Below are 27,775 nucleotides of genomic sequence, written 5' to 3' on the forward strand. Positions count from 1 at the left end.
GAGGAAGAAAGAAGTGGCTGTAGAAGGAGCAAGGTACACGGAAATTGAACACGAATACATATATCCACTGGTAGCCACGTAATTTTTCTTAAACGTTCATTTTTATTAGCGATAAATAAACTTACATATCTTTACAGTAACAACGTCCTCTCGTAACCCTCGGAAAATATGGTAATATCTATCCGCGAAAATCCATATAGATCGAGACTTCCGTTCTTTCGTATTTCACGTGTTTTTCTTCCCGTTAAATGTTGTTTCTGCCTCTATGGTGTTCCGTATCCAACACCGACACATTCTCCGTCCCGTAAACGGATGAACGGGCTCGTTAGGAAGAATCGGTACGACGCGAAACGTACGTACCAGAAGTATCTACGTTTTACAGTGTGTGTTTTACATGCGGCCTACGTACGTACGGAACCTTACGCTTCCTTAGTTAAATCCTAACGATAGCGAGCATACACAGCTGTCAAACATAAAACGAAACGAAAACGTAAAACGAGTTCGTTAAGTATCGAGCCGAAGGATATTTCAATCATCGAACCATCGACGCCAACTGCCGCGACGATCGCGACGAGATCGAGGCCACGAGCGTCCGTACGGCTGTTTTACATTTTTAAGTTTCACTATGCCATCCTGCTTTGACCGTTAACTGGTTTTCGCTTCTCGGTCTACTAATATAATCTAGAATGGCTGGAATATATCCTCGTTACACGAATCCCAGTCCGTTGGACCGAACACGGTTGGCGAACGCCTTACTTCCGGCAAATATAATCCGAAAATAGTACGCCCGCTCGGCCACGGTAAATCGAGAAGAATGAAAGATATCATGCGATCGTCGTAACTTTTTCTTTCGCGAATAATTCGACGTTTCTTACGTGTATCCTTTTTTTTTATTTTCTTTCTTGTTCACCGACGAAAAAAAAACGGCTATACAATATTCGAAAAATATGATTCCGCCAATGATTTCGAACAAGGCGACATACATGATATATATGTATAGATGTAGTACGTATATTTTACCAGTTAAGAGGAAAAAGCTTTCGTTTAATGATTCGTATATGTATATATGTATATATGTATATGTGTATATATATATGTGTATATATATACCATGTTTCTTCGGTTTACTCGTCACAGAAGCAATATATGTATGTACACGTATATGTTTACGAATATACGCGGCTAGGCGTCAAGTTTTGTGTGCGTGCTATCGAAATACAATGCGAAACGGCTGAGAATTTGTCAAAACCTTCACTACTCAAATCCTCTGACCGACTTTACGTAATCCGAGTACGATAAACGTTCACATGGAGCGAAAAAACAGATCAAGTTGAGAAATACACATCGTCGATTGGTCTGCGCATGTTTGCAAGATCGAACAAGCGCGTTTTCCTTCTCGATTCTTTTGCTCTTCCCACCGTTCAATTTGTTCCCGAATCGTCAAGGACGACATTTTTCTTGACCGCAAAAAAATGAACGTCCTATCGATTCCAAACGATAAAAAAATCCCTGTATCCTTATCCTTATTTAAAATCCACTTACGTTCTCTCTCCTATTGAAAGACACCGTGCGAAGAATCGCGTTCGATCGTCAAAAAATGCTCGAAAAAAGAGGCTCGTCTCGACAGTGATCGCGGACACGATTTTACAAAAATGTTCGTATCATAAGCAACTAACTCTAATCGTTCACCGGTGCGAGACACGAGGCTCGTTGGTTTATCAAATCGTAATTATATAAAAAATCAAGCGTCCTTCGTTTAACTTTAACAATGCGGTCCCTTGAGCAGTCGAGGTTTTGGCTCTTCTCGAGTCATTCGAGTTACTCTCGTTTACCTAGTACCATCCAATTATACAGATCGTACAGTCATGCACTTGAATCCAATTGATTTGTCAAACCGACTTGTATTTATTTTCTTCTTTTCGTACTTTTATCTTTGTTACTTTCAACGTCAGTTCCATTTTCCATTATCCAGATCCATGCATCTTCGAATGTTGCTTCAACAAGACAAGACTCTGGAGTCGCCATCGCGTGCTCTGAACTTGAAAAGTACAACCGAAGTCTCAACATGTTGGTGGTTATTAAACGCTAAGTGTCCTTACGTAAGTAACATTTAAACGCACACAACGTTTTCCTTAAGTAGCTTACGAAGCAATTTATGTCGTTACATATCTAACGATCCGCGACGACGGTTTCCACGATCGTTCTCAGACTTTGACAACCATTTCTTCCGAGAACACGAAGGAAAAGGAAATATTCGACCCGTCGTTGCGCTCATTGTTCGAGCGAATGTCCTACTTTCGTGCATCGACATCCCGTGAGACCGCTCGTGCGAAAATCAAAACGCTTCACGACGCGACGTTAAATCATAACCGTTACAGCAACTTCGTATCGAAGTACAGAATCGCAAACATATTCACGGAATCTTAACGAAGCTTCGACAAATCGCAAGAGACTTGGACAAACAGAGGGTCACCAAACGAACTTCGAAAACCCTCTGGTCTACGCGTTGATCATTTGAAAACAAGAAAACGATCGAACGATCGCTACTGGCAGAATAGTAGCCTAGCAAAGATAGTCCGAAAGACCGAGTACGTTCTCGTACAGCTATATATAAATATGTATCTCATCATCGATCCATTCGTCGCGATCTTTCCCTCTCTCGCACGATCGATTTCGTTTAATGAAACATCGATCTTAGCATTCTCCCTCAGGATCTTGAATTTTCGCGGTAGCGGCGGCGCTGGCAAAACGTAGCCGCCTCCTCCTAACTATGGAGAATGCCGATAACGGTGGTTTTCGACGGTGATGCGAGGATGAGATAGAAGCACGATTGAAATCCCATCTCGCGACGGGTCTCCCTCAAAGGACCGGTTCTTCGTCGGTCTCGTCATTGTCATCATGCTCCTGTGCCTTGTACTGAATCGTAGCTACCGAGACAGAATTTGTCTTCGCTCTTCGCTGTCTCTTCTGTTGATTGTTAACACCAGTGGGTGCATTGCCCACGCTGCTGGCGGACGAACTGCAACTGGATCCGCCAGAATTGTTGCCCCCGTTGTTTCCCACGGGAGATGCGAGATCGAGATCGAGTTGCTGGCCATGGGCGTCGATCAAAGGTCGCAAGGCGGTCCTCAAGGACCAGTAAAGTCGAGGATAGGCGCGTTCCTGTTGCAGGATTAACTCCTTGCTTTGTTTCTGTCTCTGTAACAAAACCGAAAAGCGTATAGTCGAAGTGGATGTTCTAACGGGTCAAGAACGAAATCATCGAGGGGAAAGTACGTGAGAATTATCGATCGCGTTTAATTAAAGGACGAGCAAAGAGATACGCTACGACGAACAATCAAAGATATAAATAAACTGTAGGAGAAGCTCACCTCGGGAAGGTCAGTTGACCTGATTTCCCGTGAAACCAACAGCTTCTTACTATCGGCGAACTGTCTCAACGCTTTTTCTCGGGTGTATACGAATGGTCGTACGACCCTGAGATCCTGACGTCGTATGTAATAGTGCGCTTTCATGGTTTTCAGTTTGCCACCGTGAAACACCGAGACGAAGAAACTCTCGGTAAGATCATCCAAGTGCTGGCCAACAGCCAGCACGTTGTATTTATGCCGCTTGGCGATCGCGTATAACTGCGACCTGATCTCTCGGTTGCAGAAGCTGCACGCTCCACTGGCGTCCACAGCTTCTTCTTCAGGCTGATTGTCACCGCTGCTGCACTTGAATTCGCTGCTCTGTTCTTCGTAGAAGTAAGGGACGTCCAGAGCCTTCAGATAGCTCATTAGTTCCAGAGGATCGAATCTGTTTGCGTCCACCGTGGCTGCTCCGATCTCAAAGTCCACGCCCTTTGATCTTACGTAGAATCGGTACTGGTGCAACGTGTGTAACAAGGACAAGGAACTCTTGCCGTTAGTCGACAAGCAGACCAGCACTCTATCGTTGTCTCGAATCATATCGAACTCTTGCATTGCCTCGACAGCTGGCTTCCAAATGTTCTTTGGCGGGCAATGCCACTGAACTCGGGACAGTTCGGTGTTCCCGCCCTTCGAGTCAAATGTCGCTCCTTGGTCTCCATCTTCTTCCTCCTTCAGATCGCTCGAACATTCCTCGTCTTCAGAAAAGTCATCGTTTTGACGGACTTGCTGCTTGCAACTTGATTTATTGGATAACGCGGTCATCGAACTTGCTCTTGGTTTGCGACCGTAACTGTTGGTCGAATTGGACTCTGCGCTGCTGCTACGCTTTAAATCAACCGAATCTAGAGACTTGTCGCTCTCGTGGAAAGATAAATTGATACCACTGTCTTGGGAACTAACGGAATTCACGGCGGAATAAATTTTGGGAAGAATCTTTCGCGCGTCTCCGATCTCCAAACCACCGCGTTCTTGAGAATCGTCGTCGTTTAAATCGTCATCCAAGTCGTGTACCACTTCTTCGTCGTCAGTTTTCGATTGGTTGCGAACCATCTGTTCGTTCTCAGCTGGCTTCATCACGTAAATTACCGTCTCGTCCGAAGAACACTCGCTGGACATTTTGCTTTCCTGTTGAGTCAGTTCTCCGATCTTCCCAGAGATCTCTATTGGTCCGCTTCGTCTGGCGCTCGACATTCTGGGCGATGAGGAAGATTGAACGATCCTCCCTCTATCCGGCGAGCCGCAACCATTCGACGACACATCCGAAGCCGAAGCATCCGGAGAGTGTCTATGCAAACCGTCCACGGCATTAACCATACATCTGATCTCTGACTTCACCTCGCTAGCCATTTCCTTCGAGAATTCCATCAAATATTCCGCGATATCGCTCGCAGTGAACGAATCGTGTCTCGTCTGTTTGTCCTCTACGGACAACTGACTAATGGCGCTTAGGTTGCGTGAATGATGTTGCGGCGTGTTCTCGGAAGTGTTCGTTTCCGACAGCGCATCGTCGACCTTGGATATCACTTCTCGGATCTCCGACTTAATCTCCGTCGCTAATTCCTTCGTCACCTCTTTTACGTAAGCTCTCAGATCGTCCTCTGACTTTTGACCGCCGTTCGCTGAAACTGGTGACGACCTACCTCCCCCTACGAATCTTTCCGTATAATCATAGACAGAGGAATACGAAGACGGGGGCGATGTTGGGTTATGACAATTTAACGACAAGATCGAATGACTGGGGCTGCTACTGTCCAGCTCCAGAGAATTCAAATCCGTTTGACTGCTGCAACTACAGTGATGTCGTCTGTGCTTCGAGGAGTTGCCATTATTTCCACTTAATCCCAGACTAGTCAAGGTCTGCGGGCTCAGCGGAAGCAGTGGAATCGGGGAGGACGAGGACGATGCGACGTTTCGGTTCCCCGAATCGTTGCCACCGCCGCTGGTGCTACCGAGAGAGTTGCACCTGGCACGACCAGCGTTGGTGGAGTCTATAGAATCTCTTTGCTCTTTAATTGGCCTGCTGCCCGCGTGAGACATCGTGCTGAGAGCCGATGCCGTGACCGCTTCGCCAACCGCGAACCTCACGGGCATCGGAGAACTCGGACAAGTAGCCGGTGACCTCTCACCGGCTGATTCGGTATTTCGATCGACCACGGTGGTAATGGACGACGTCTGTTCCTCTTCGTTGCTGTTCGCTGGATTGGACGAAGAAGTCTGGAATTCGGCCGCGCTCAACAGAGTTCTCCTGACTGTACTCAATACCGGAAGACTTCTGTGTCTAGGTGAATTCGACGAGATCGGAGCGTTTCCCGCTCGAGGAATGTCGCTGTTCAGTCGACGGATGCTATTAGCCAAGGCTAGGCAATTGACCAAGCTGTCGTGCGTTGTAGTCGGCGTGTGATGGCTGTGCTTGTTCCAAGATAGCATCGGACTGAAAGGCACGTCTTGCTTCACGTTCTGCGAGTTACCCAGAAGGAGATCCTGCGCCTCGCTCGGCAACATGAACCATCGTAAAGACTCCAGCCGTTCCGACACGATGTTGTAGCTACGATCTATCTGCAGCGGATACCTCTGCGCCATTTTCCTAGCCCGGTTGAAAATGTTGCGCGCTGTCTGCAAACAGTCGCCGTAGTTCTGCGGAAGTACACCAGTACCGGATATTCGTCTCTCGGAAGCGTTCATCTTCCCGTCTGTGTATCTGATTGAGCTGAGCCACTTTCGCTCTTTGAACACGCTATTCGTGTGGTGGCGCCATTCACCCGTATCCGAGTTGAGCACGTACTGCGGCAGCAATTTCCAACCTTCCGTTGCTACCATTTTTAGTGCCTCCAGTACGAACGCCACTTCTGCCTCAGACATAAAGTAAGGGAAGGAGAGTTTCGCGAAACCCGGCCTCAGACCTTCGGCGTTCGTTTCTTCGTTCTCGGTGTTCCGTTCCCTGGAAACGATAAGGTAACCCGGTTAGATTGCGCAGGCAAGTACGTTCTATTTAACGGTGTCATGCACCGTAATTATTTGATACGGTCCAAATGAAGTTTTCAACTTTCGTACCCCTCTATCAACGCCTTCTGGTATTCCTTGGCGAGTTCCTGGTCGATTCCCATCAGATCGTGAGCGTAACGTCCGGCACACGCGCACCCGCCACGCGCCTGTATACCGAACACGTCGTTCAACACGGCGCACACGAAGTTGTGGTGAAGGAACGTGCCCCGCGGATGACGCACCATAAACGAAAAGATCGGCAGCCTCTTAACATTCTGCGAGCCGCTACCGAGCAGAATTAGTTCCGGAATCGTGCGTACGTGTGCCAACACTTGCCTACACAAACAGGAAACATCGATCATGTTTTACAAATACAATCCACTTGCAGCATCGATCGAAATGATCTTCGAAAACATTGTGCGCGGACGTCCTTCGTTCAAAGTCGATCACAGCCTTCCTTTATATCGCGTGGTTGCTCAAGAACATTGCAATTTGGTTTTGTTATCTCGCTGATTGTCATGCAAATTTCATGTTTCTTATCTGCAGCACCGAAGTACTGTCATTTATACGTGACACGCTTATTACGAACATCTTTTAACCGCTTTCTTATGCATCCAGTATTTTACATTACTAATCTACAAATTTAGTCTACAATTGTTTCTATTAATTCTCACATCACCAACCATCGATGCTAAAGTCTGACTAAAGACTGATCGCCAGTAACGACCGTAGCAACCGACGTTTTAATGTACGAGAATCGGCCGGTAGAAATTTAAAAAAAGAAATAATCGAGTTATTTCCACCAGCGATTCGCAATCAAGGAAGCAGTCTCGTACTGCCAATCGATTTCAGTCGAATACAGAGCTCCAGGAGGTCTGGCGTTGAAGACGTTCCCCTTCCCGATATCTACCGTTCTGCTGTATAAATCGGCTATAAATATTTCCACGATATCGGCGACGTTTCCTCCTCGCGAACACTGCACGTGTCACATATCGTATTTGAAACAAACAAGTTCACCAAACATGAAAGGAAAATGGTAACCAGATTGTACGATTTGCTACGATTGTACGAGGATTTGCTTTTAGACGATAACAAGCTCGATATTCGTCGATTTTGATCGACTTTTCAACAATGAAATTGTTAATTCACGTTACATTTTTATTGCAGACGTGTAAAAAAACGTACCTGGAAATCTTATCTTGACGAGTGACGATCGCTCGCGGCGTGACGTTCTCTTTCAGTTGCACAGCGAGTCCGCATCTGATGGTCTCGACGACACCCGCGGTGCCACTCTCCTCGCAGAGTTCCGGATCCCGGTGATAGTGATGAGAGTCCCGCATGTCCTCCGTGGCAATTTTATCTTTCAACAGGGACCGTTTGGTCACGAGCACGCCAGGGGATTGAACTCCACCGATGAACTTGTGCCCGGCGAAAATAATCGCGTCTTTGTGCACGGTCGTCTCCCCGACGCCGGGCAGATGTGGATTCATATCGATTTGAATGTACGGGGCTGAAAAATAGATGTATTTCTAGAATATACGTTTCTATAAATGCTACTTTAAGCTTTTACAGTAAATTCGTTCGATCACTTTTTAACTATCGTCTATGAAAAAATCATAATACTATGAAGTATAATATTGATCAACACTAGAGATATAAAAATTTCTATTGATTTAATACAGTGGTCGTAAAAACGATCTGCGCGTACCCTTTTATTTTTACTTGTTTTTCAACGAAACAGGTTTTCAACGAGTTCTACGTTTCATTGAAATAATACTTTGTAGCAACTGTGTATATTCCTTCTATACATTAATAACAATAAGAAAATTATTTCGAACGGAGACACGCAAACACACTCGCCGTTCTTTAAAATAGTTTCTTTAAAATCGAAAAATTGCGAATAATTATACTCGTTGATGACGATAATAGCTCTTATCAATTCGTTAATGGCGATAAACTGAGGCGATTAGTCGTTCTAGCGTTTACATATCCTTTTGTAGAACAAGGTATTTAACATCTCTTTTATCTGCGAAAAACTGTATTGTTCCTACGTCTGCCACTTTAAAGATCACGGTATCCGTAAGTGATTGTCATCCGGTAATTACTAGTTTCATTGATTACTACCAGATAAATACCAGACTCTTCAACGGATAACGACTTCAATCTGATCGTCACCGTCACTTTCTACTTACATGCGTAATCGCATTTCCAACTCAAGTTGCATTCGTCTTCTCTAAAAATCAATCCTCAAGCACCGCGTACAAACAAATCTCTACATTTCCCTTATCTTTCTATAGATCAAACTTCCAACGGAGTCATACAATTTCTCTCCTATCTTCTATTATGTTGAAATGACATTTACAACGACATTGTTCTATTTCAGGTAACAAAAGAAGAAAGAAATTTCATACGATACGGAGATAACAATTTTTACGCGACTGATAATACGCGTGCCCGATCGATCAGGATCGAATGATCGTGATAATATACTTTTGTCAGAAAAGGGTGCAAACATTACGTCACGTTGAATCTTTCATTGTTTCCACGCGTATATCGACTTCCACGTGCATCATTGTTACCTGTTGTGGTGTAATCCCAGACGCTAAGTGCCCCATACTGATGCAGTAGAAGGGTCGTGGCGACGTCATCTGCCAAAACCCCGGTTATGCAACTGGCAGCGCTGAAGCATCCGATCATTTGCGTAACACCTTCGCTTCGAACTTTGATCAGGCTCCGCTCGAGATCGTTCAGATCCAAGAAACCTTCTCGAGTCTCGGACACTCGTACTATCTACGATAATCGTTTTAATGTTACAAACAAATATTATTCTATTATGAAGTATTATTCTACTTGCATACTCTCTGCCCTATTTTTAGCGTTCTACTTTCACGGTTTCCACTTTTGCCGTACGATGTTATCGATCCTAAGTCGGTACTTGCTCACGCGAACGCACGATTACACTTGCAGTATAATCTCTATTTCTGAATATTCTATGCTCTTCGATGACTTGTTGAACGTTCTAGCAATTTAAAAACGATTAACGATACGCGTTTGAGAAACACTTTTGCGTCAGTGAGGCGGACAAAAGATCGTATTTTATTTATACCGAGAATTTTATAGCGATGCCTGGCGAGTTGGAGTCGCTTCAAAGGAAAGAATTGCAAATGGCTTAGTTCCGGAATAACATGTATCACGCATTCGTGTTCTGCGAAGTGTCAAAGACTCTTCGAAGTTTCCCCACGAGTTTCGCTCAAAAGGCACATTCCGGAGACTTCTCTTCGCTCCGAACAAAGGCGTACCAGAACTTATCACCGTAGAAACTTCTTCTTACTTTTAAATACTACGCCTATTCCAGGAACGTATCGATTATTAAATTCTCAACAGCCGGCTCGAAATAGATTTACTTATTCCCTACTGAGAGAGCAAATAAACAAATTATTCAAAATCATGCCATTAAAAGGTTAACTCATTTCCATCTACTTAATATCTTATAATTCAGTAACAAGGAGATTGTTCGAAAACAGGAAGGAATGATGACTCAAAAATATCCTCAGTGGAACTCTCAATGTCTTTCACAACATTTACGTTTACATTGAAACGCATCAAACGTTTTCATCGACGAGAATACTTTCGATTCGCTGTTTTCAAAATATCGTATCGTCTGCTTACCCTGACGCCATGCTCACGCCAAGGCCGGAGATTCGCGTGATGCTCGAACGGTCCCACGAACACCACGGTGGATTTGGAGACATCGAGGTGTCGCAAAAGCGTACGAAGGGCAGCCGCCGTGCCTTGACCCGTGAACAGCACAGCATCCTGCTCGCCAGCTCCCACCGCATGTCGGACAATGTCTCTGGCTTCGTGTCTGTAAAGATCCTTGCCGTCAGGATACATCGATTCGTCCTCCCGTGGCTATTAACGATCGTAAAGTCGCTGCTGTTTGTCGAATCGAGAACAAACGATGCTCGTTCGCGTTTCTCAAGAACGTCTCGTGATCTCGAGTTTCATTGGCGATCGTTGAGGTCGCCTCGAACAGAGAAACGCAAGTAGGACGAAGCTTACGATCGCTATAGGAAAACACGCTTCTTCCAAGTCCATTTCTATGGCAACGAAATTTTAATCAGATACACGAATTTCTGCCGATTAAGTTCATTTGTCTGAACGAGAGATCGCGATATACGCGTAGGATGTCACGAGCGGTAGGAAAACACGATGGACTTTCGCTACGTGAAATTCGTTTATACGAAGTTCTCTCGATAGGTTTAGATAGAATTATGGTTGGCAAAAATATCGTGGCTTGGAAAACACGCGTGGTAGTAACATCTGCCACGATGATACTCTGACTCCACGTGCTATTTGAACGCGGAAATCTACACGCGCGTCTACTCTAGACAAAAACACGCCAGCGGGTGGAAAGATGAAGCTAGGGATGCCTTTGCCAGCACCATATACAACCCCTAAAAAATATAACACCTGAATCGGAGCAAAAGGATAGCCGACAATCGTTAGGAATACGATCACGAGTCTCGACACGAAGAATGTCAGTGCCCGTTACCCGTGACGTGCAAGTAAATTACGTTATATGTTTCTTAATGTAGCAAACGATAGCCGCGATGCTCAAGGAATAAGCTTTAGTTAATGAATTATTTAGATCTTAGTAAAAGGTGCAATGTTTATTCGCCTAACCGAAAAGCATCCGTCCATAACCACGTCAGGGTTGTATTGCGCAACGTATCGTTCATACTTTTACCGCTTGTTACGTGTACATTGGATAACGGCGAATCACATTTGCGTTACTCTGTTTCTGAAGCTGCTTCACTCGCTTAAACAGAAGATTTGAAGGGATGGATGGAAAAATGGTACAAGTACATTGTTCTCCAAGAATATCAGTATCCTTCTGGTAGATTTTGTTAGCGTTTTAGCGCTACAACTGCCGAGAACCAGCAGAGTATAAAACTCGTATCGAAGGAACTTAAATAAAAGTATTGGTATAAAGAAATACGTAAAAATTGCAGGGGGAAGCAAATTTTTATCCATACACTTTGCAAATGAAAGAGTATTATAAATTTATAGAATTAATAAAAAAACGATACCAACTAGTCGTTTAAATCATTCCGGTAGTATTCACGTTAATATTCAGAACCATACGTATGATTTCTCTCTACCAAAGTTCAACTTTCGCCACAATTTTCCCAAATCACAAACATTCTCGCTCGTACCACTTTCCCTCTGACCTCTCGCTTATCTCCGGTTTACGTGAGAAACGCGATTCGGATGTAACCGTATAAAAGTCGCGTGACGAAAAAGGCGCGTTATTGTCGTGACTGGCTTGGTGGTGCAGTTGGACAGCCGGTAAGCGGTCGGGAATCGACTCGGTGGGGATATTGATCTGGGACATGAGCGCCAGGGAATGGGACGCTGTGCGGAACCACCCCTACACGTTCGACCGCGTAAGATTTAGGGATAACGGGGTCGCTTCGCGCGGGACAACCTTTTCGATCGAAAACTATGCCAACAGCGAGTAAACGGACAATTATCGGCGGCTATGATCGACTATGAACCTGAGATATGAAACGAAACGTGTCGCGAGCGGAATGCGTGGAATGGAGGCGAAATTGTACGGGTCGGCGGAGAAATAGAAAGGCTCGTGTACGGTCGAGTGGCGCAGAAAACGAGTCTCGTTTACCGCAGAAACGGTACGTCAACCGGAATCGTACGTTGCACGCGGTACGATATGCTAATTTCGCGTAGGAAATCGACGATTACAAATTCATAGCGCATGCTCGGATACTTTCTAACGATGCGATCCGCGACGTACGTAAGTACACAACGGTCGCGTACGAACAACAGGACGAACGATTGAACGGACGACGGATCGTGTTGGTCCGCGAATAGCTACAATATCTCGATTAATAGGCTGACCAGTAACTGGAATTGGTTCTGGGAAGCGGCAGCTGGTGAACGCGGATGTGTCGCGCTCGATAATCGTCGACCGTGTATAAATGCGTGCGCGTGCTTCTCGCCGCGACCTCGATCGTTATCGTGATCATTCGGCGGTCCAGTCACACGCTGATAGCATAGATATATATATATATATATACAGGGTGGTTGGTAACTGGTGGTACAAGCGGAAAGGGGGTGATTCTACGCGAAAAAAGAAGTCGAAAATATAGAATACAAATTTTTTTTTTTTTTTTCATTTTTCCATCGAGACAACGATCTACAGTGAGATTCGTTATAACGTACCGCACGCGTACCGAGCGAAAATTCAAAGTCGATTTTCTCGAAAACAAAGCCTCAAACGAAAAATTTTTATTCTATATTTTCGACTTCTTTTTTCGCATAGAATCACCCCCTTTCCGCTTGTACCACCAGTTACCAACCACCCTGTATATACCAAGAGAAAGAGAGAGAGAAAATATGGAGGGAGAACATGGAAAGGAGAGGGCGTCTCTCGATCGTCTTACCTGAACAGAGAAGACTGAAGGCTGCAGATGGACGTGGACGCCCGGGTGTCGCCCAAATATGGCAGCACCTCCTTCGCAATGTACTCTTCGAGAAATTGCAGCGACCTTCCAGAAGCGGTGTAGTCGCAGTAGACCACTGTAACAATAAAACGCCAGTCGTTTTCAGATGTTCCGAATACATACACAAGAAAGAACACACAAGGAAAAGGAGGCGGAGGGCGCGACACACCGTTCCTCCTTGGCAAGTCTCGCGCGTGGGAAATCGATCGACGTCCATGATAACGCTGCCGCGTCTTTTATTCAACGGGCGTTGCCAAGTGTTTTTGAAAATTTCATACTGTATAGCCGTGGAAAGAGCTTGCACGCGACCGGGTCAACGATTTTACGTTTCTCACGAGAATAAGATTTTCGATTCCATCTTCTCTCTCTTTTTTCCTTCTTACGCTCGTGCGTTGGTTTCGAGCGAGCTGTTTTCTTACACACTGAAATATCCCACGCGATTCGGACGACCACTAAAACTGCGCGCTATTATTCATGCTCCGCGAGAGCACCGGCGCCAGCGACGGTGGGCCGTTTATTCGAAGATATATTGGGTGTGACACTTGATAGAAATAAGAAAAATTGCTCGACGTATGGGGCCAACGCTCGTAACGCTGGTACGCAACGTTCGTCCAAGGTGTTCTATTAGCGTAACCGAACTCGTGGAATTCAAATTCGAGCGGAGATCCAGAGGAGAAAAAACGAAGTAGGTCGCGGTGTCAAGGCAACTCTAAGGTCACCGAAATATCGGAAAAACTGATTCGATGATAAATACGTTGCGATTTCAGTCCCTCTAACAGGAAGAAGTCAGAGGTCATGGTATCGCGACTAACCTTGCAACGACCTTGACAAGTCCATCTATATTACAAGCTTTTATCGGACCTACATGCTCGGTTTTCTGCACATATATCTATATGTAGAGTAAGTCAGCTCACCGCGTATAAAGCCACTTCCGTTCGACTCCAATTAAATTGTATTACAGGTTCTCGCTTGAAAAGTAATTCGAACGTGCTTCCTCGAGAGTCGAGGAACGAGATGACTCAGAAAATACAGGATTTGCGAAGATCGATGGTGACAAATCTCGAGTATCTTTCGCAAATATGTTCGCTGATGCCCGATAAATTATCGAGGAGAACTCGAGAAAACAAGGTCGAGCGTAGCTGGAACTTTATTTCAAATATCCCGAATTCACCCCTAGACGATTTTCCTGCGGTCGACATTCGCACGTTCCACCCTGTACATCGGTGTCGAGGCGTCGAAGCCGCGGTCGTTGCTTCCGTTGCTATTTTCAGCCCCGCCAGCCAAGCCGAGTTTACCAGAAAATGGAAAATGTTTATTCAGAGGAGAATGGGAGCACATTCTTTCTTGATGCTTCTCCATCCGTTCCTAACAAAGGACTGTACGTACACGTTTATTTTGCACAGACAGATTTGCCCCATGCGAAAGGGTTCGAGGGAAAATATTCTGTCGAGTTGCGAAACAGGCACTTTAATCAAGGTGCCATAATAATTGTCGAAAATCGAGGTTTCCGTAGGTAGGTTTTTAAAAGAGAGATTCTGACATCTTGCAAGCATTGCGATTGACACGATCGAAAGAAAATTTAAGACGACGAACGATACTAGAATGCACCTTAATTCTACAAAATCGAATCGTATTAGGCAAGAACAATAATATAAACGACAGGAATTTGTTTAAAGATTCGTTCGAAGATGATCGTTGTCATACACGCAAGCATAAACATTGAACGTTCTTTTGACCAGCATTGTAAGTTTCGTCACAGATTGAACTGATACGACACTGATGCCAGCACGATAATTTATCAACTAATAATATTAATAAATTGAATTACATATTGGATCTCATAAATTTCCGAGAAAGTAATAAACTGTTCGTAATCTTGCCTTCTACGATCTTACGATTTTAGAAAATAGCATAATCGAGTGACTTGCCATTTATAAAATCCACTTATAAAATCTTATTTGTTTTATTATCGTTACTATCTTACAACAGAATCTATTTGTACTGGCACAAAATTTCGCTAATAACCCCAATCATATATATGCATATAGTAAATTAATAATAGCGTTAAAGGAGCGCGAATAGCCATAGGTCGTGTTATGAAATACTTGGATCAGCGTCGACGTAGAAACGAGCGTTCTCCGATATAACATTGACGAGCGGCGACGAGAAAGAAAGAAAGAGATTTGGCTATTTCGCGCGGCCAAATGGAATCGCTTTATTGCCGGGGAAAGCCAAGGTAGGCGAGGGATAATGATTCGCAGGTGTGTCTTACGAAACAGTCACGATCGGTAACCGGTCCTGCGCGGGTTCGCCAGTGAAATTATGCCCCGGCCTATAGCGGCTTCCGACCATTTTACCCGCCAAGGGGATAAATTGCATTGATTTGTTTAGGAAGGAACGCGTGGAACTAAGCGAAGTTTAATGGCCGTTTCGTAACTGTCCAGCGCCACTTACGTAAAGTGTCGAGCGCTCTCGTCTAGAACGCGAATGGAAGCGTTATTCCGCGAAGTTGAACGCCGATTAACAAATGGAAAATAGTCTTCCGCTTTTACTTCTTTTCCCTATGTGACCGTCGTGCGGAACGATCCACGAGCACGCGTTCTTACAATCGTTAAACTCTTGTTCCCGTTAATTAATGCTATTAGGAATTTAATAACCGGTAATTTGTAGCGAGAATTGCAACAAGGTGAAAGTGTAAACTAGAGAACGATATCTGTACAGTTTAAAAATCGTTAAGAGGCTGACATTTGCATAAGACTCGAAAGGAAGAACGATTCGGCGCTTAATTCACTTTCGATGTATCTTATCTATCCGCGTGATAACGATTCTTTTACATGCACAACGTAGCCGGCACAATTATTTGCTCGTTAGCGATTTCAACGTTCCTCCAGAAATATTCCTCGATTGTCGCGCTGCAAGGATACACGCGTTTCGAAAGAATAAGGAGAGTTTTATTTATCTACAGATCATGATCGATCGTTTGTAATCGAAGCACCGCGCCGTTAAGAACTAAGCGATTCAGCTTGGCGAGCGAACTCAAGCGCTGTGATGCTCTCGACTGACGTCAAAATCTCGTTACTTTATCGAGTTGTCACCGGTTCCATCAATGATCGCGGATACTAAATCGCTCGAAGCAACGCACTTCGCAATCGTCTGCACACACAGTGTCGCCAAAGCTCCTTGGGAATAATTCGAACGCGCCGTGACGGCTAACCTGAATGTCAACTACGCCTCCGCGAATGTAGACGAACAGGGTCGCGCGATCGCGCGACTACGTCCGCTCGAGGCGATCCTTTTGCCAAGCTTCTTGTCGTCAGAACTAACAGCGAAACGTGCAATATCGATCGGTGGAATAATACGCGAAAAATTTTGCCAGATGATTGACAGAGCTATTATAAGTAACGTCTAGCCACTCGACGGCCGTCAAAACGAAGTTTCGATAATTGATTGTGAAGCTGACTGGCGAGAAGCGAGTCTTCCGAATGGATTAGCCGCTGCGCCGGCAGGCTCGAGACGCGAGCAAGGCTCGTAACCTCGTTGCGGACCACGTTGGGAACTTTGCATACTGGACGCTTTCTCTAGCTTGCAGGCACGAAGCCAGCCTTCGTTCCGTTCGTTTGAGAAGGTTCGACAAAAAACGTAAGGACGGTTGGTTAATCGCGTCACGAAAGGCAAACGACATAACCAAACGAATCGACTAACGAACGAACAACCAACTATTCCACGGAGGTGCGCGCGAATTGTTTTACGAGGCAGCGGACGGGTTCAAGGTACCAGGAATTGCAGGGAATTCGCTTCTGGGCGTAGTTTGACCTAAATCCCCAAGGCAACTTACTACGATTGCCCGAACGACCGTTCGACCCCGAACCGGCAACTATTCGCGTTCGAAGCACACACCGAAAGAAATCCTCTCCTTTGTAGAACTAGAGCACACGGGTGTGCAGTGGGCACTGTGTGCACGGGTGAATCTACAAAGAGAAGAAGAGGAAAAAAATAGAGACGTTGGATAGAGGACGCGTGCGTGCGCGAACTTAGATAGCTGACGTATCGCTCGTCTCGGATAAACGGTAAATTACCAGAGCATTCCGCTTTCCAATTAGTCTTCAATTACACGCGGACGAGTTGACCGACGACGGCACGCGTCCGGCAACGTTTAACTGCTAAACGACGGGTTCCTCTTCGAATCAACCGTCTTGCAATTAATTCGGAGGAAAGCTTTCGCCGCTAATCGATTAATTCGGCTGACCGGATGAGAAAGCTCGGCTCGCGTATGCAGTTCGATGGAAAACACGTTAATTGAATCGGCAAAAGATCGGCTCGTAATGAGAATGTTGATATACCGTTGATCTTATCATATGGAAGGATTCATTGAAAAGGTAGACGTAGCAAATAACCGTTTGAGAAATATGCAGTCGCATGGTTGGCGAGCTATTCTTTGCACAATTAAATATTTACGTAACATCCGCACAACACGGCGATAATTTGTTTGAATGATGCGCCTTCTATCTACCTCTTGGCAGACACGAACGTTATTTGAAAAATGTTAAATCTCTTTCTCTCTCTTACTCATTATACTTTTTAATATTATTTAAAGAACAGTTTGCGTAATGTCAAAGAGAATAATTGAAATGAACGTAATAGAATTTAGGATACGGATAATACATAAACGAATATTCGAATCGATGCAGTCGAAATACGCGAATAGACTATGGTCAGCGAATAAAGTCGGTACTCCCACTTGATTATTCCGAGTGCCAGTTAATTGGTCGTATTTCCGCAACGTTATTATTCGCAATAACGAGACTGTATATATCACTTGCGTCCTTCGATACGTCGTGCGTGACGGTTCACGAGATTTTATTCTATCACGTGTATCTCCTGGTAGGAATGTACGACTTTAACCACGTATTCTTTCGCTGATTCAGCTGACATAGCAAAACTATTCCACTGTTTCTATATCCTCCTAAATCTTTCAGATTTCCACGCTATCAAATATCGATCAACGAATATCTTCCTTCCTATCAAATATCAAAGTCTATCGCTATCAAATTCGAGCAATTTAAGTTCCGCAAATGTCATGGAAATGTTGAAGAGAGGTAATTACTACCAATACCAACTATTTCGTACATAATAGTTAATACTGATTTAATTTAATTTTAGAACAAAATGTCCGAAGAAAAATGTAAGAATCTCTCATTATCTTCTATTTTTACAGATTTCCCAGTTTCTCTTACAAGGAACCATCGCGAATTTTTCTTTGATCTACGTTAATCGACGTACTGTGACGATTATAATCGAGGTCTAAGTCTATCGTCATCCAATTCAAAGAATTCGAGTCCCAAAGCTTCTTTGAAACAGAAGATCTCGAAGAAGAGTTAGAGGAATCGTCGCATGAGAAGATTCGACAGATGATGCAATTCTCGCGACTATTTTTGACGCGTTTAAGTGCTGGGTAATGATATGTGTAATGGAACGAAATTAACGCTCGCAATTATTGTCAGCAGCTGACTCGAGAGCGAACGTTTCTAAGCGTTCGTGAGTGTCGACCGACTTGGCTAACTGGATTACGCGTCGCTCGCGTTTCGCGGCGGATCGTTCCGGCCGCCATTCACTTTGTTCTTAGTTATACGACAATCCGGGAAATTGTCCTCGAGGCCGACCGAGTCATTCTGTGCGTAACCGCACGCGTACAGTGTACGCGAACGTTTTGAGGGAGAAAACCCTACCAGTCCGCATTTTGGGAACGAGTCGCAGACGCCTGTTGCGTGCTCGTACGTTTCCGCAAATTCCCCTCGTTCGTTTTCAAAATTTGACATCGTAGATACGATCCGTAGAAAATCGCCGTGATATTTTCAATGGTTCGTCGAACGTGCTTAATGTACGAGAAAATGAAAAACAGAGTCTTCCTTGGAACAAATTCGCGGAAAATCGGAGAGAGGAGAAACAGCTTTTAATAGATACACACGATTCCCTTGGCTTTGATCCTCTTACGATTCTGCAATTTTTATGCCGCGATTTTGCTCTCCTTTCAACGGAAAAAGAGACTTTCATATTCAATTCTAGATTATATTCTAATAAATTCTATTCGTTATTCTCTTGTATTTTAGATGGAAAAATACATTTATGTTAGAAATGTTCCAAGGAACATAACGGAATTAATCGTTAAAAGCTTCGTTTTTACATGCATTAAAAGGAAATGAATTTTATAATAATCACCTTGGACATAGCAGTAATATCTAAAGGGTGAAGGTAAACGAAATAAGAAAAATTCGAGTAAATTATTCTCCCACGCTTCGACATTCCACGAAACTATAATTACTACTTAAACCTAGAGTCAATATGCACGATATCCAGCCTGATTAACCAATAATCTCTTTATCCCCTTAATCGCGTATCAGCTGATGGGAAGCTTCTGATAACCGAGCTACTTCCTGATTAAATCATGTACGAGAAGCGCAAGAAAAATAGGAAAAAAAAAGGAAGAATGACCTACGACGAGACGCGGACAGAGGCCTCGAGTCGTGCAACGATCGAGTCGAACGCGACCCAGTTTCCACGTCTATCCGTGTTCTACGGACTCCTTGGATCGCGCGATAGTACGATCGACCTGGCCGACGAGTTCGTACGATCAGTCTACCGTGTGGAATATTGTTCGCACCTATTTCGGTATAGGATCGGTACGACCGACTTCTATCCACGACCCAGATCGTCTATTCCATCCTGCAAGTAGTTTCTGCGCACGTTCCCTCAGAATGCTTCCTCGTTTCGTTCCAAACGAATGGATACGATCGATCGGTATATACACTAGCAAAAGTTTCATACCATCGAATGTGTCTCATAAAATCCAAGAATTAGAAAAAATAGCACTCTACTTCAGGAAATACTTCGGTTAAAAAATTATCGACGCAAAGGAAATTATTTACTATGGCTACCTGTATAGTAATGATTTCGAACGAGTCCTGTCGCGCGATAATTTACTAGCTAATAATATTAACGAATTAACGTGTCGCAAATTATAAACTCGACTTGCATAGTTTTTACGATTTTGTAATTTTACATCGAACGGAACAGTCAGCTGATCTGCGGTTTCAAAACATCGGACGTAAAACTTTTATTTATCGCATTACTAAGCTGGCCGCTATTATTACGTATAATTTATCAACACTGATGAGTTGTAATTTGCAAACCCGTAAAACGTCGCTAATAATACTATTTGTGCAAGAGGATGTGAATGATTCAACGGTGCGAATTTTTGGCTAGTAGTGTACATTCCATTCCACTCAAAGAAACTGCATAAGAAAATAGGGAAGCGGCCTTTCCGTTTGCACATGAGCGGTTTGGATTGCTTCCACTCGCGAGATAAGCGAATCGATCGTGGTCGTTCCAACCAGCAGATCCATGCTACAATAAGAGCTACTCTTTTCCGCTGGATACACTCGAATCGCTAATTAACGCGCGAGTGTTTCGGAGTGGAACGGCAGCGGATCGATGGCCCTCGCCACGCTTCCAATTACGCGGGCCCCGAGGAAGAGTGTGGGCCGTCGCGTGGGCGTTCGAATCGTCCTGCTCACTTTCGTTCCCACACACCTGACCTTCGAGAGAACAATAAATTTCAGATTAGTCAATCGTGTCGTACGTCTGTCCCATATTTACTGCATCCGCTATATCTGTTACGATGCGAGCGGTTTTTCTCTTTTGCAAGAGAAAATAGTCGAAGGCCGAGTTTTACTGCTACTCCAATCGTACTTCTGTTAGGTTCGAGTGATATTTCTCGCGCCGCGGGTATCGCGTGGTGAAACAGTTGCCTGATAAACTTTGGTAAACGTGCAAGATTGTGCTCACCGAGGGGGAAAAAAATCGTATCTGATAAGAAAGTGCGAGGGAACTCGCGCAGCTGTCGGTAATCGATTTCTATATCGAGTGATGTCATTTATAGTACAGTTTCTTCGAAACAGCGTTGTTAATCTACAACGTTTACAGACGTACATATGAATCACGAACATCAGAATCCATCTTTAAGATTTCCAAACCTGATCGAACGATCAACGTCACTCGAAAACCTTAAGGGGCTCTTACAGAACGAAAGTTGCCTCTGTGTAACGTAATATTTTGCATGGAAAAATATTCATCCGCCGTTTTAACACCTCGAAGTTGCTATTGAGAAATATACAAATAATATTATACTAAATGCTATTCAACTATTCTAACACCTCGAAGCGTATACGAATATTCGTCATACCCAGTGATTGCATCATACGAGACATCATCTTGTTTCGTAGGATGAGGCAAGTTTCGCGTATAGGAACTACTTTAGAGTACCCGGAAGAATCACGTAATCGCACGAAAAACCATGTCGTTAGCGACAGTCTCGGCCAAGATTATCCTTATCGCGTGACAATTAACGCTATAAATAAAGCGCAGCGATATAGGTGAATATTGCAGCAACTTCTCGCCAAATGTTGTGCGTCAGTAGCAAGACGTCGAGCTGCCGATGTTGTACGCGATGCACGCGACAAACGTCAAATACGAGATGGAGGACGCTTCCGACAAGCGCGATGTGCCGTTGCCGGAATCTTTCACGAGCGCCAAAAACCTCCGAGTCGAGAAGTAACGTGCGAAACCGGGCTATGGCGACGAGACGGGAGGATGGGGAAGAGAGGGTGGAAGCCTTTCGAGATCATGCCCGGCACTAAATTTGGAACAAGGCTCATATCCAACGTCGCACGGTTCGCCACGGGGCAGAGGAGAGAGCGTCGCTTGCGACCTAAATACGAAGGGACCCCGAGAGAGCGTTTCGCCGTCCTAGCGTCGCGGGGTCACTTCCATGAAATCGTCCCGCGCACGAAAATAATTCAGTCTTTGTTCGTTAGAGCGTATACAGACGGAAAGCGAGCGAGAAGTTGTTCGCCGTGAGAGCCACTTGCTCTCCCAGTGCGAAGAATAGGTCGACGAATGGTCGTACGATCGATTCCAGAAGGAACAGTCGCGGGATGAAGGTTACGAGAGAGAGTCAGCTGTTCTTGGAAGCTGTGTTTTCCATGGTTAAGAGGTTTTACTCGAAGCTGAGTTGGAAATGGAAAAAATAGATAAACTCTGAAAGATTCTTTGTATCCGTGCCTCTAATCAATCTTCTGTAAAGAGATGCAAAAGCGGTGGTAACAGTCTGGCCATTATTGCGAAAGATAGGTCATCGTGTGAACTAGAGATAACACCAACGACGGAGAAAGAAATAACTTGCGTTGAATTTTTTCATCGTATCTAATCGAACAGCTGGTCTTCCACAGACACAGAACGAGTGTCATAGCGAGAACCAACTGATCGATCGAACGTCGAAGGAGGATCCGAGGCGGCCAAAGCCGAAGCTTTCCGTGTTCTTCAACCGATCCTCTCGTGATCTTCGATAGATCGGAAACGGAGCAGATCGCGCGAGATCGTGACTAGATGTAACTACCGTTGAGCAGCGTGCAAGGTGGCGGGGAGCGAATAAAAACCGAAAGTGATTAAATCACCGCGCCACACTTCCTTGGACCGTTTAACCCTGGAGCAATGACGCATGAATGGAGACGACCCGGTTGAACTTGGAACCGTGAAACCGGTTAAGTGCGCCGGATACCAGGGTCGTTCCATTCCGATGTAATACGCGCTTGATATTTTTGCCGGGTTACGTATTATTTGTTGACGAATGGTATCATCGTCGGGAACAATCGATGCTTTGGTTCTCGTTGTTTCGATAACCACGGGCCATCAACTGTCGATGCATAACAAATATCTTGCCGCACAGACCACATTTATTGACTTATGCAAGAGAACATGGGCGGAAAAGATTGATTTACGCATAAATAGATAGAAATGTTAATTTTAATTGACATTGATTTATTTTATGAAATTGTTATGCTAATACATTTGGACGGATATTGTTGGCGTACGTCTCGTTTCTGAATGTCTCAACTGGATCTTGTTGTTGTAAGATGATCTAACAGCTTCGTGTGCCTTAGACGTTCGCAATTAGACCGGAATAGGTAATCTATTTGAATGAATCGATAGCTAGGTACACAGCTTTCAGAGTATGGCAGCTATGCAATAAATATTAACTAGCCGCTGACTCAAGGAACGGTGATTGTAACAGATACGAGAAGAGTGGGCATCGATTACGTCTTACCAGGCGTGGAAGTGACACAAGAATTGCCAGTATATTACGTTCTATGCATGATTTCACTTAGTTATCGTTATTATAGGTATGCTGAAAGACTTCGTTGTTGATTATCATGATTTTTAAGTTTTTAACTACTCCACGTATGAACAAGCATTTCATTTTCATAATTCAATACCGAAAGTGGAAAATACCTGGAAGAAAAGTAACAGCGCCGTAATAACAACGTAACCGCAAGTTATCTGCGTAAACAGTCGATCGAGGCACGAGTGGCACTCAGGCCAAGCGCAATTACCACGATAAACTCGATTAAACCTCTCGTTTCGCTTGGCATAGTTTATTTTATGCACAGAAACTGGGCGCTCTGTAATCTCAGGGAGCAAGCGGAAGTGATCGAACGGCGCAGTTCGCCTCCGGCCCGATATCCACACCGATAACTTCCGCGTGCCGCTATGATGCGCCGCGATAATCGGCCATCGCTTCGGTAACATTATTAACGAGCTCTGTGCACGATGACGCTCGAAAACGCCTAAACCGCTCTCGCTACACGATTTAAAGTCAGAGTTCAAAGAGTGGCCGTGCATCCTCGCGTGTAACAACTCGAATATCCTGTTCCAGGATCGAAAACCGTTGCGTCGGAGGTTGATCGGTTTCCATCGAGATTCCGTGCAGTGGCCTTTCGTTTGAACCGTTTGCTCGGTTCGACCAACGTCCAATCAATTAAATTCCGTTCAATAAATCTTCGACAGATTTCTTCTTCTTCGTTCGATTCCTTCCTCCTAAACGACAACGATAGACGCGCTCCCCTCGATCGAGACAGTGAACGCATCCGTGATTTACGCGACGTGCAGCCCTGTGTCGTGACACGAGCGCATATACACGTGCACGTATACGAGCTAGGGAAGTGTAGAAAGAAAGAGAGAGAGAGAGAGAGAGAGAGAGCAAGCAACCGCGTCAGCAAACCACATTAGGCGTGTGCTACATTAACACGTGGTTGGTCCGTTGGCTGCGTTGAATTACATAAGCGTGAGGTAACCGAGGGCAATGTCAAGGCTGCAAGCTTTACCAGTGGTATATATCGCTGCTCGATGTTGTTACGATCCAGATTTACGTTCGTCAACTCTCTGCGGCTCCTCTGTGGCCAGAGATAATCACGCATGATAACGCGTCTTCTAACGTAGTCGTGGGTGGACGGACACAGGAAGTCTCCGTCGTCGGTCGAATGCACGATGACGCGGCCTCAAAGCTCAGCCAATTCTTCAACCACTCATCCGTAGACGAGCGAATACGCGAATCTTGCGTAAAGATATTTGGCAACGATTCGATGATATCGAGCTCGTCGAAGGTTACACACGTCGAGCTTTTCTGGTTGATCGCGTGGGCGTTCGATATGGGGAGATAGTTTTTGTTTGGCTTCGAAGGTGCTCGCGATGAGTTTACGAGATGCCGCTGTTGACGGAGCGATTCGTTATCCCGGTGACGGCACGTGCTTTCAAGAGCCGTGCTCCACTTACGACTTACGACCCGTATTCGAGAAAGCGCATGAATGAGCTAGTGTGGTCGACTACTGTTACATAGGGATTATTCGTTACGTCAAGATTTACGTCAGAAAACCATCCATGCCCTAGAAAACATTTTCAATTGTTCGCAGAGTACTATACCCTGTATACCTTTGGCTATTGTTGCAATTTACTTCACAATATGACCATCCACTGCTTCTTCGGTTGGCTGATTAGACAGCACCCGGCCGTCTTATTCTACTTACAGAAGAAAGGTTTCACTGAGACAAGAATCCGACTAGAAAAGAACGTAAACACTCGTTGAAAAGTGCAAAGGTAACGAAAATATTAGCTCGTATCGATCGTATACTTGAAATAATCCCAAAAAAGCGTTCCAACTGTTACCGAAGCAGAACTCCAAGACAAAGCTAGGTCGTTCGAAGCATCTCTTCGATTCAACGTGATCGCTCGATTTATATTTAATCCGAGTCGTGGTCTCGGTTCAATCTTATTTATAACGTAAATACTTCGTTAGAGAGTCCATTAATAAGTGGCAAAGGGAGAAAAAGAAAAACGGGGAAACGCGGACAATTACATAAGGAGACGAAGTCGTTAACGAGCAATGTCACTAGTAGAGGTAGCTAACCAAACCACGTTATCAATGCTCGTTCGAAAATCTATGCGATTCGCATGTACGATATATAGGATATCGAGTAAACTCTATATTCTTCATCCAGTACATACCATGGGCTTAACGTAGAGTTAATTGCTTGTTTCGCTGATAAAATATTCTTACGATTTTTGCCAGTGATAAACGCGTTCTCGAGCGCCGATAAGAATTTTGTTTTTTTCGCCTCTCGTTCGGTGCCACTACGTCTGCTGGTGTTATCTAACAATTAACGTCCCACTAGGACAGAAATCTGTACATCTGTTTTGCCGGCTGTGTTATTCATCGCATAAGTAATTACGACGCAAACAGTTCGGCTCATTGTTTTATTCTTACTGCGCACGAAAAATTCTCGATTTACCGAACAGGGAAAACATCGAACCGCATGATTACCATTCGCCACGAAGGCGAATTAATAATGTCCGACAGAATACTTATATTCCAGCACGAATGCAGTTCATCGGCGTCATCGATCGCTCGATTAGTCGTCGTAAAGATAGTGATAGCTGTTTACGATATTACCTTGCTAGATGATATTTTCCAACAATATCGCACGATAGTCAACAGCTCGCTAATCATATAAATAAGTGGCCTTTCCAACAATATCTATTTTCGTCAACTGGATATTTTCACCGAGGTTTCGAGTTGGAAACTATTTCAGTTGTCGAAGCGACACGCGCTGCCACCTTCGATTCGCGATTTATCTATATCAGTTTACGGCGCACCAAAACATCACGCATCGTGGCAAGCGGATATTGGCCGGGTTCTCTGCTGATTTCAGAATGCCCGCCACTGGAAATTTTTTAGCGTCGAAGCAAACACGCGCCGCGCCTCCATCGAATTTATCGAACGACATCGACTTTAATTCCGTGACAGGACGGTGCCACTTCTCGATTACCAAGTTGCGTGTTGAAGAATCTAAGCTTGTCACCGTCGGTGTATGAAGATTGCTCGGTTTTTCCGATAACGTACGAAGATCGCGATGTCCGTCCGTCACCTTTTCTCTTATTTTCATGAATAATTCATTTATTAACAGAAGTAAACCCTTTGATATTAAATATAGATACGGTGAGAAGAGGTGAAGAAAATTGGAAGAAAAACGATGTATTCCTCGTTAAATTATTCCATTTTGTATCTATTTGGAGGGAAGCCACGGCTCGTTCTAGTCAGTAAAATCGCCTGTTTACGCATGAATCTTCTAAGAAACGCCTTATCTTGTCTTGGGAGTGCACATAGTGCTTCCTAGCTAGGAAAACCTACTATACTTCAAAGACAGATCCGCCGCTTAAAAACGATATAAAAACTCCATATAGGCTCGTTCCGTTACAAGCTTTTTAATCAACGGTATCAGTAAAAAGGTTCGTATCTTGTCTATGATAGAAACACATTGACTGATCTAAATGGAACTCGTTAATTTTTATTACAATTTTTCCAACCGTTCCAATCCGTTCATTGGTCAACTTTACCTAGTAATTACAACGTTAAGTCGTGTTCAGGTTATTAAGTGTAGGAACGAAAAAGTCGATCGATCGGATAGAACTAGAATTAGAATTTTATCTTGTTAAGCGATTGCTTCGCCAATTGAACTGTCCTTAACTTTTTCTATATTCTAATCTGCGCTGATGTAACTGACTGGTTTGAGCAAAAGGCAAAACGAGAAATTCCGAGGAAAAGCTGCGTATGTCTCTCAAAAACTTATAAATGGTTGAGAAGAACACGTTTCAGACCGCTGATCTATTCGCGAGCAAAAATAAATCAACTCGTGGTTATGCGCAATCCATGAATTGTTTATCGTGAATCATTTCGAGTATGGCGCAAATCCATCTCTTAATTCTATAAGCGTCCCATATTTGTATGCACTTCTGTTACTTTATGACATTCACAAACGCTTTGAAATATTTAAGTATTCCTCCTTCACAGACAAACAGCGTTTCTGACTATCCAATTACGAAAAGTTTCGTGGATTGTCTTTTCTCGTACGCTTTTGTCCCTAATTACAGCGGTGTACATATCGCTCGTTAAGGAAATCTTGCCTTATTTTCCAAGATTCGAATCAACCTCGAGATCGATTAAATCGAGCAGATACGACTTCCCGCGATATCTTCCACCAGATCGGAATCTAACTTTACTGTATGTACAACGCGAACAAACACATCGAGAATGGGAGAAACATCATCGATGTTCAATTTTACGTTTGCTATTATTGCGTCACGGTCCAAGTGGCTCGAGTGGAGCTTTCCTCGAGAAATTGACCGGTTGTTCGCGCGATAGCAGATTTCTCGTTGCTGTCATAGCCTCCGGAGACAGCCAACCGGGTCGTCTTCGCAATAAAGAACGGCTAATAAAGCGATAAGCGTGGCGTTCTCGAATTACCAGTCGAGCACGTACACAGTTGCTGTTCGCGGCCGCATGCTTACGGTTACGTAAAGTAAATCCTCTCGTAACGAGGAGACCGACCGATGCGCAGGCGAGTCGATAAACCTGTGGCCTGAAGTCGAACGCTCGGGGAATATATCGAAAACCAGTCGACACGTTCG

The 27,775-nt window shown here is 44.4% G+C and overlaps 1 protein-coding gene across 1 annotated transcript in view; it reads right to left on the reverse strand.

The window, feature by feature from the left end:
• Positions 1–95: 95 nt before the first annotated feature.
• The window catches only part of LOC117206776, a 55,215-nt gene continuing 27,535 nt past the window's right edge, over positions 96–27,775 (reverse strand). The window contains exons 2-8 of the mRNA XM_033446397.1: positions 12,863–12,998; positions 10,065–10,260; positions 8,975–9,185; positions 7,581–7,905; positions 6,465–6,731; positions 3,372–6,351; positions 96–3,198 (exon numbers count right to left, since the gene is read on the reverse strand). Coding sequence (XP_033302288.1) covers positions 2,860–3,198; positions 3,372–6,351; positions 6,465–6,731; positions 7,581–7,905; positions 8,975–9,185; positions 10,065–10,260; positions 12,863–12,998 — 4,454 coding nt within the window. The 3' untranslated portion in view covers positions 96–2,859. The remainder of the gene's footprint in view (positions 3,199–3,371; positions 6,352–6,464; positions 6,732–7,580; positions 7,906–8,974; positions 9,186–10,064; positions 10,261–12,862; positions 12,999–27,775) is intronic.

The sequence above is a fragment of the Bombus bifarius genome, unplaced genomic scaffold (assembly GCF_011952205.1).
Source record: "Bombus bifarius isolate JDL3187 unplaced genomic scaffold, Bbif_JDL3187 scf7180000008008, whole genome shotgun sequence".
Lineage (NCBI taxonomy): Eukaryota > Metazoa > Arthropoda > Insecta > Hymenoptera > Apidae > Bombus > Bombus bifarius.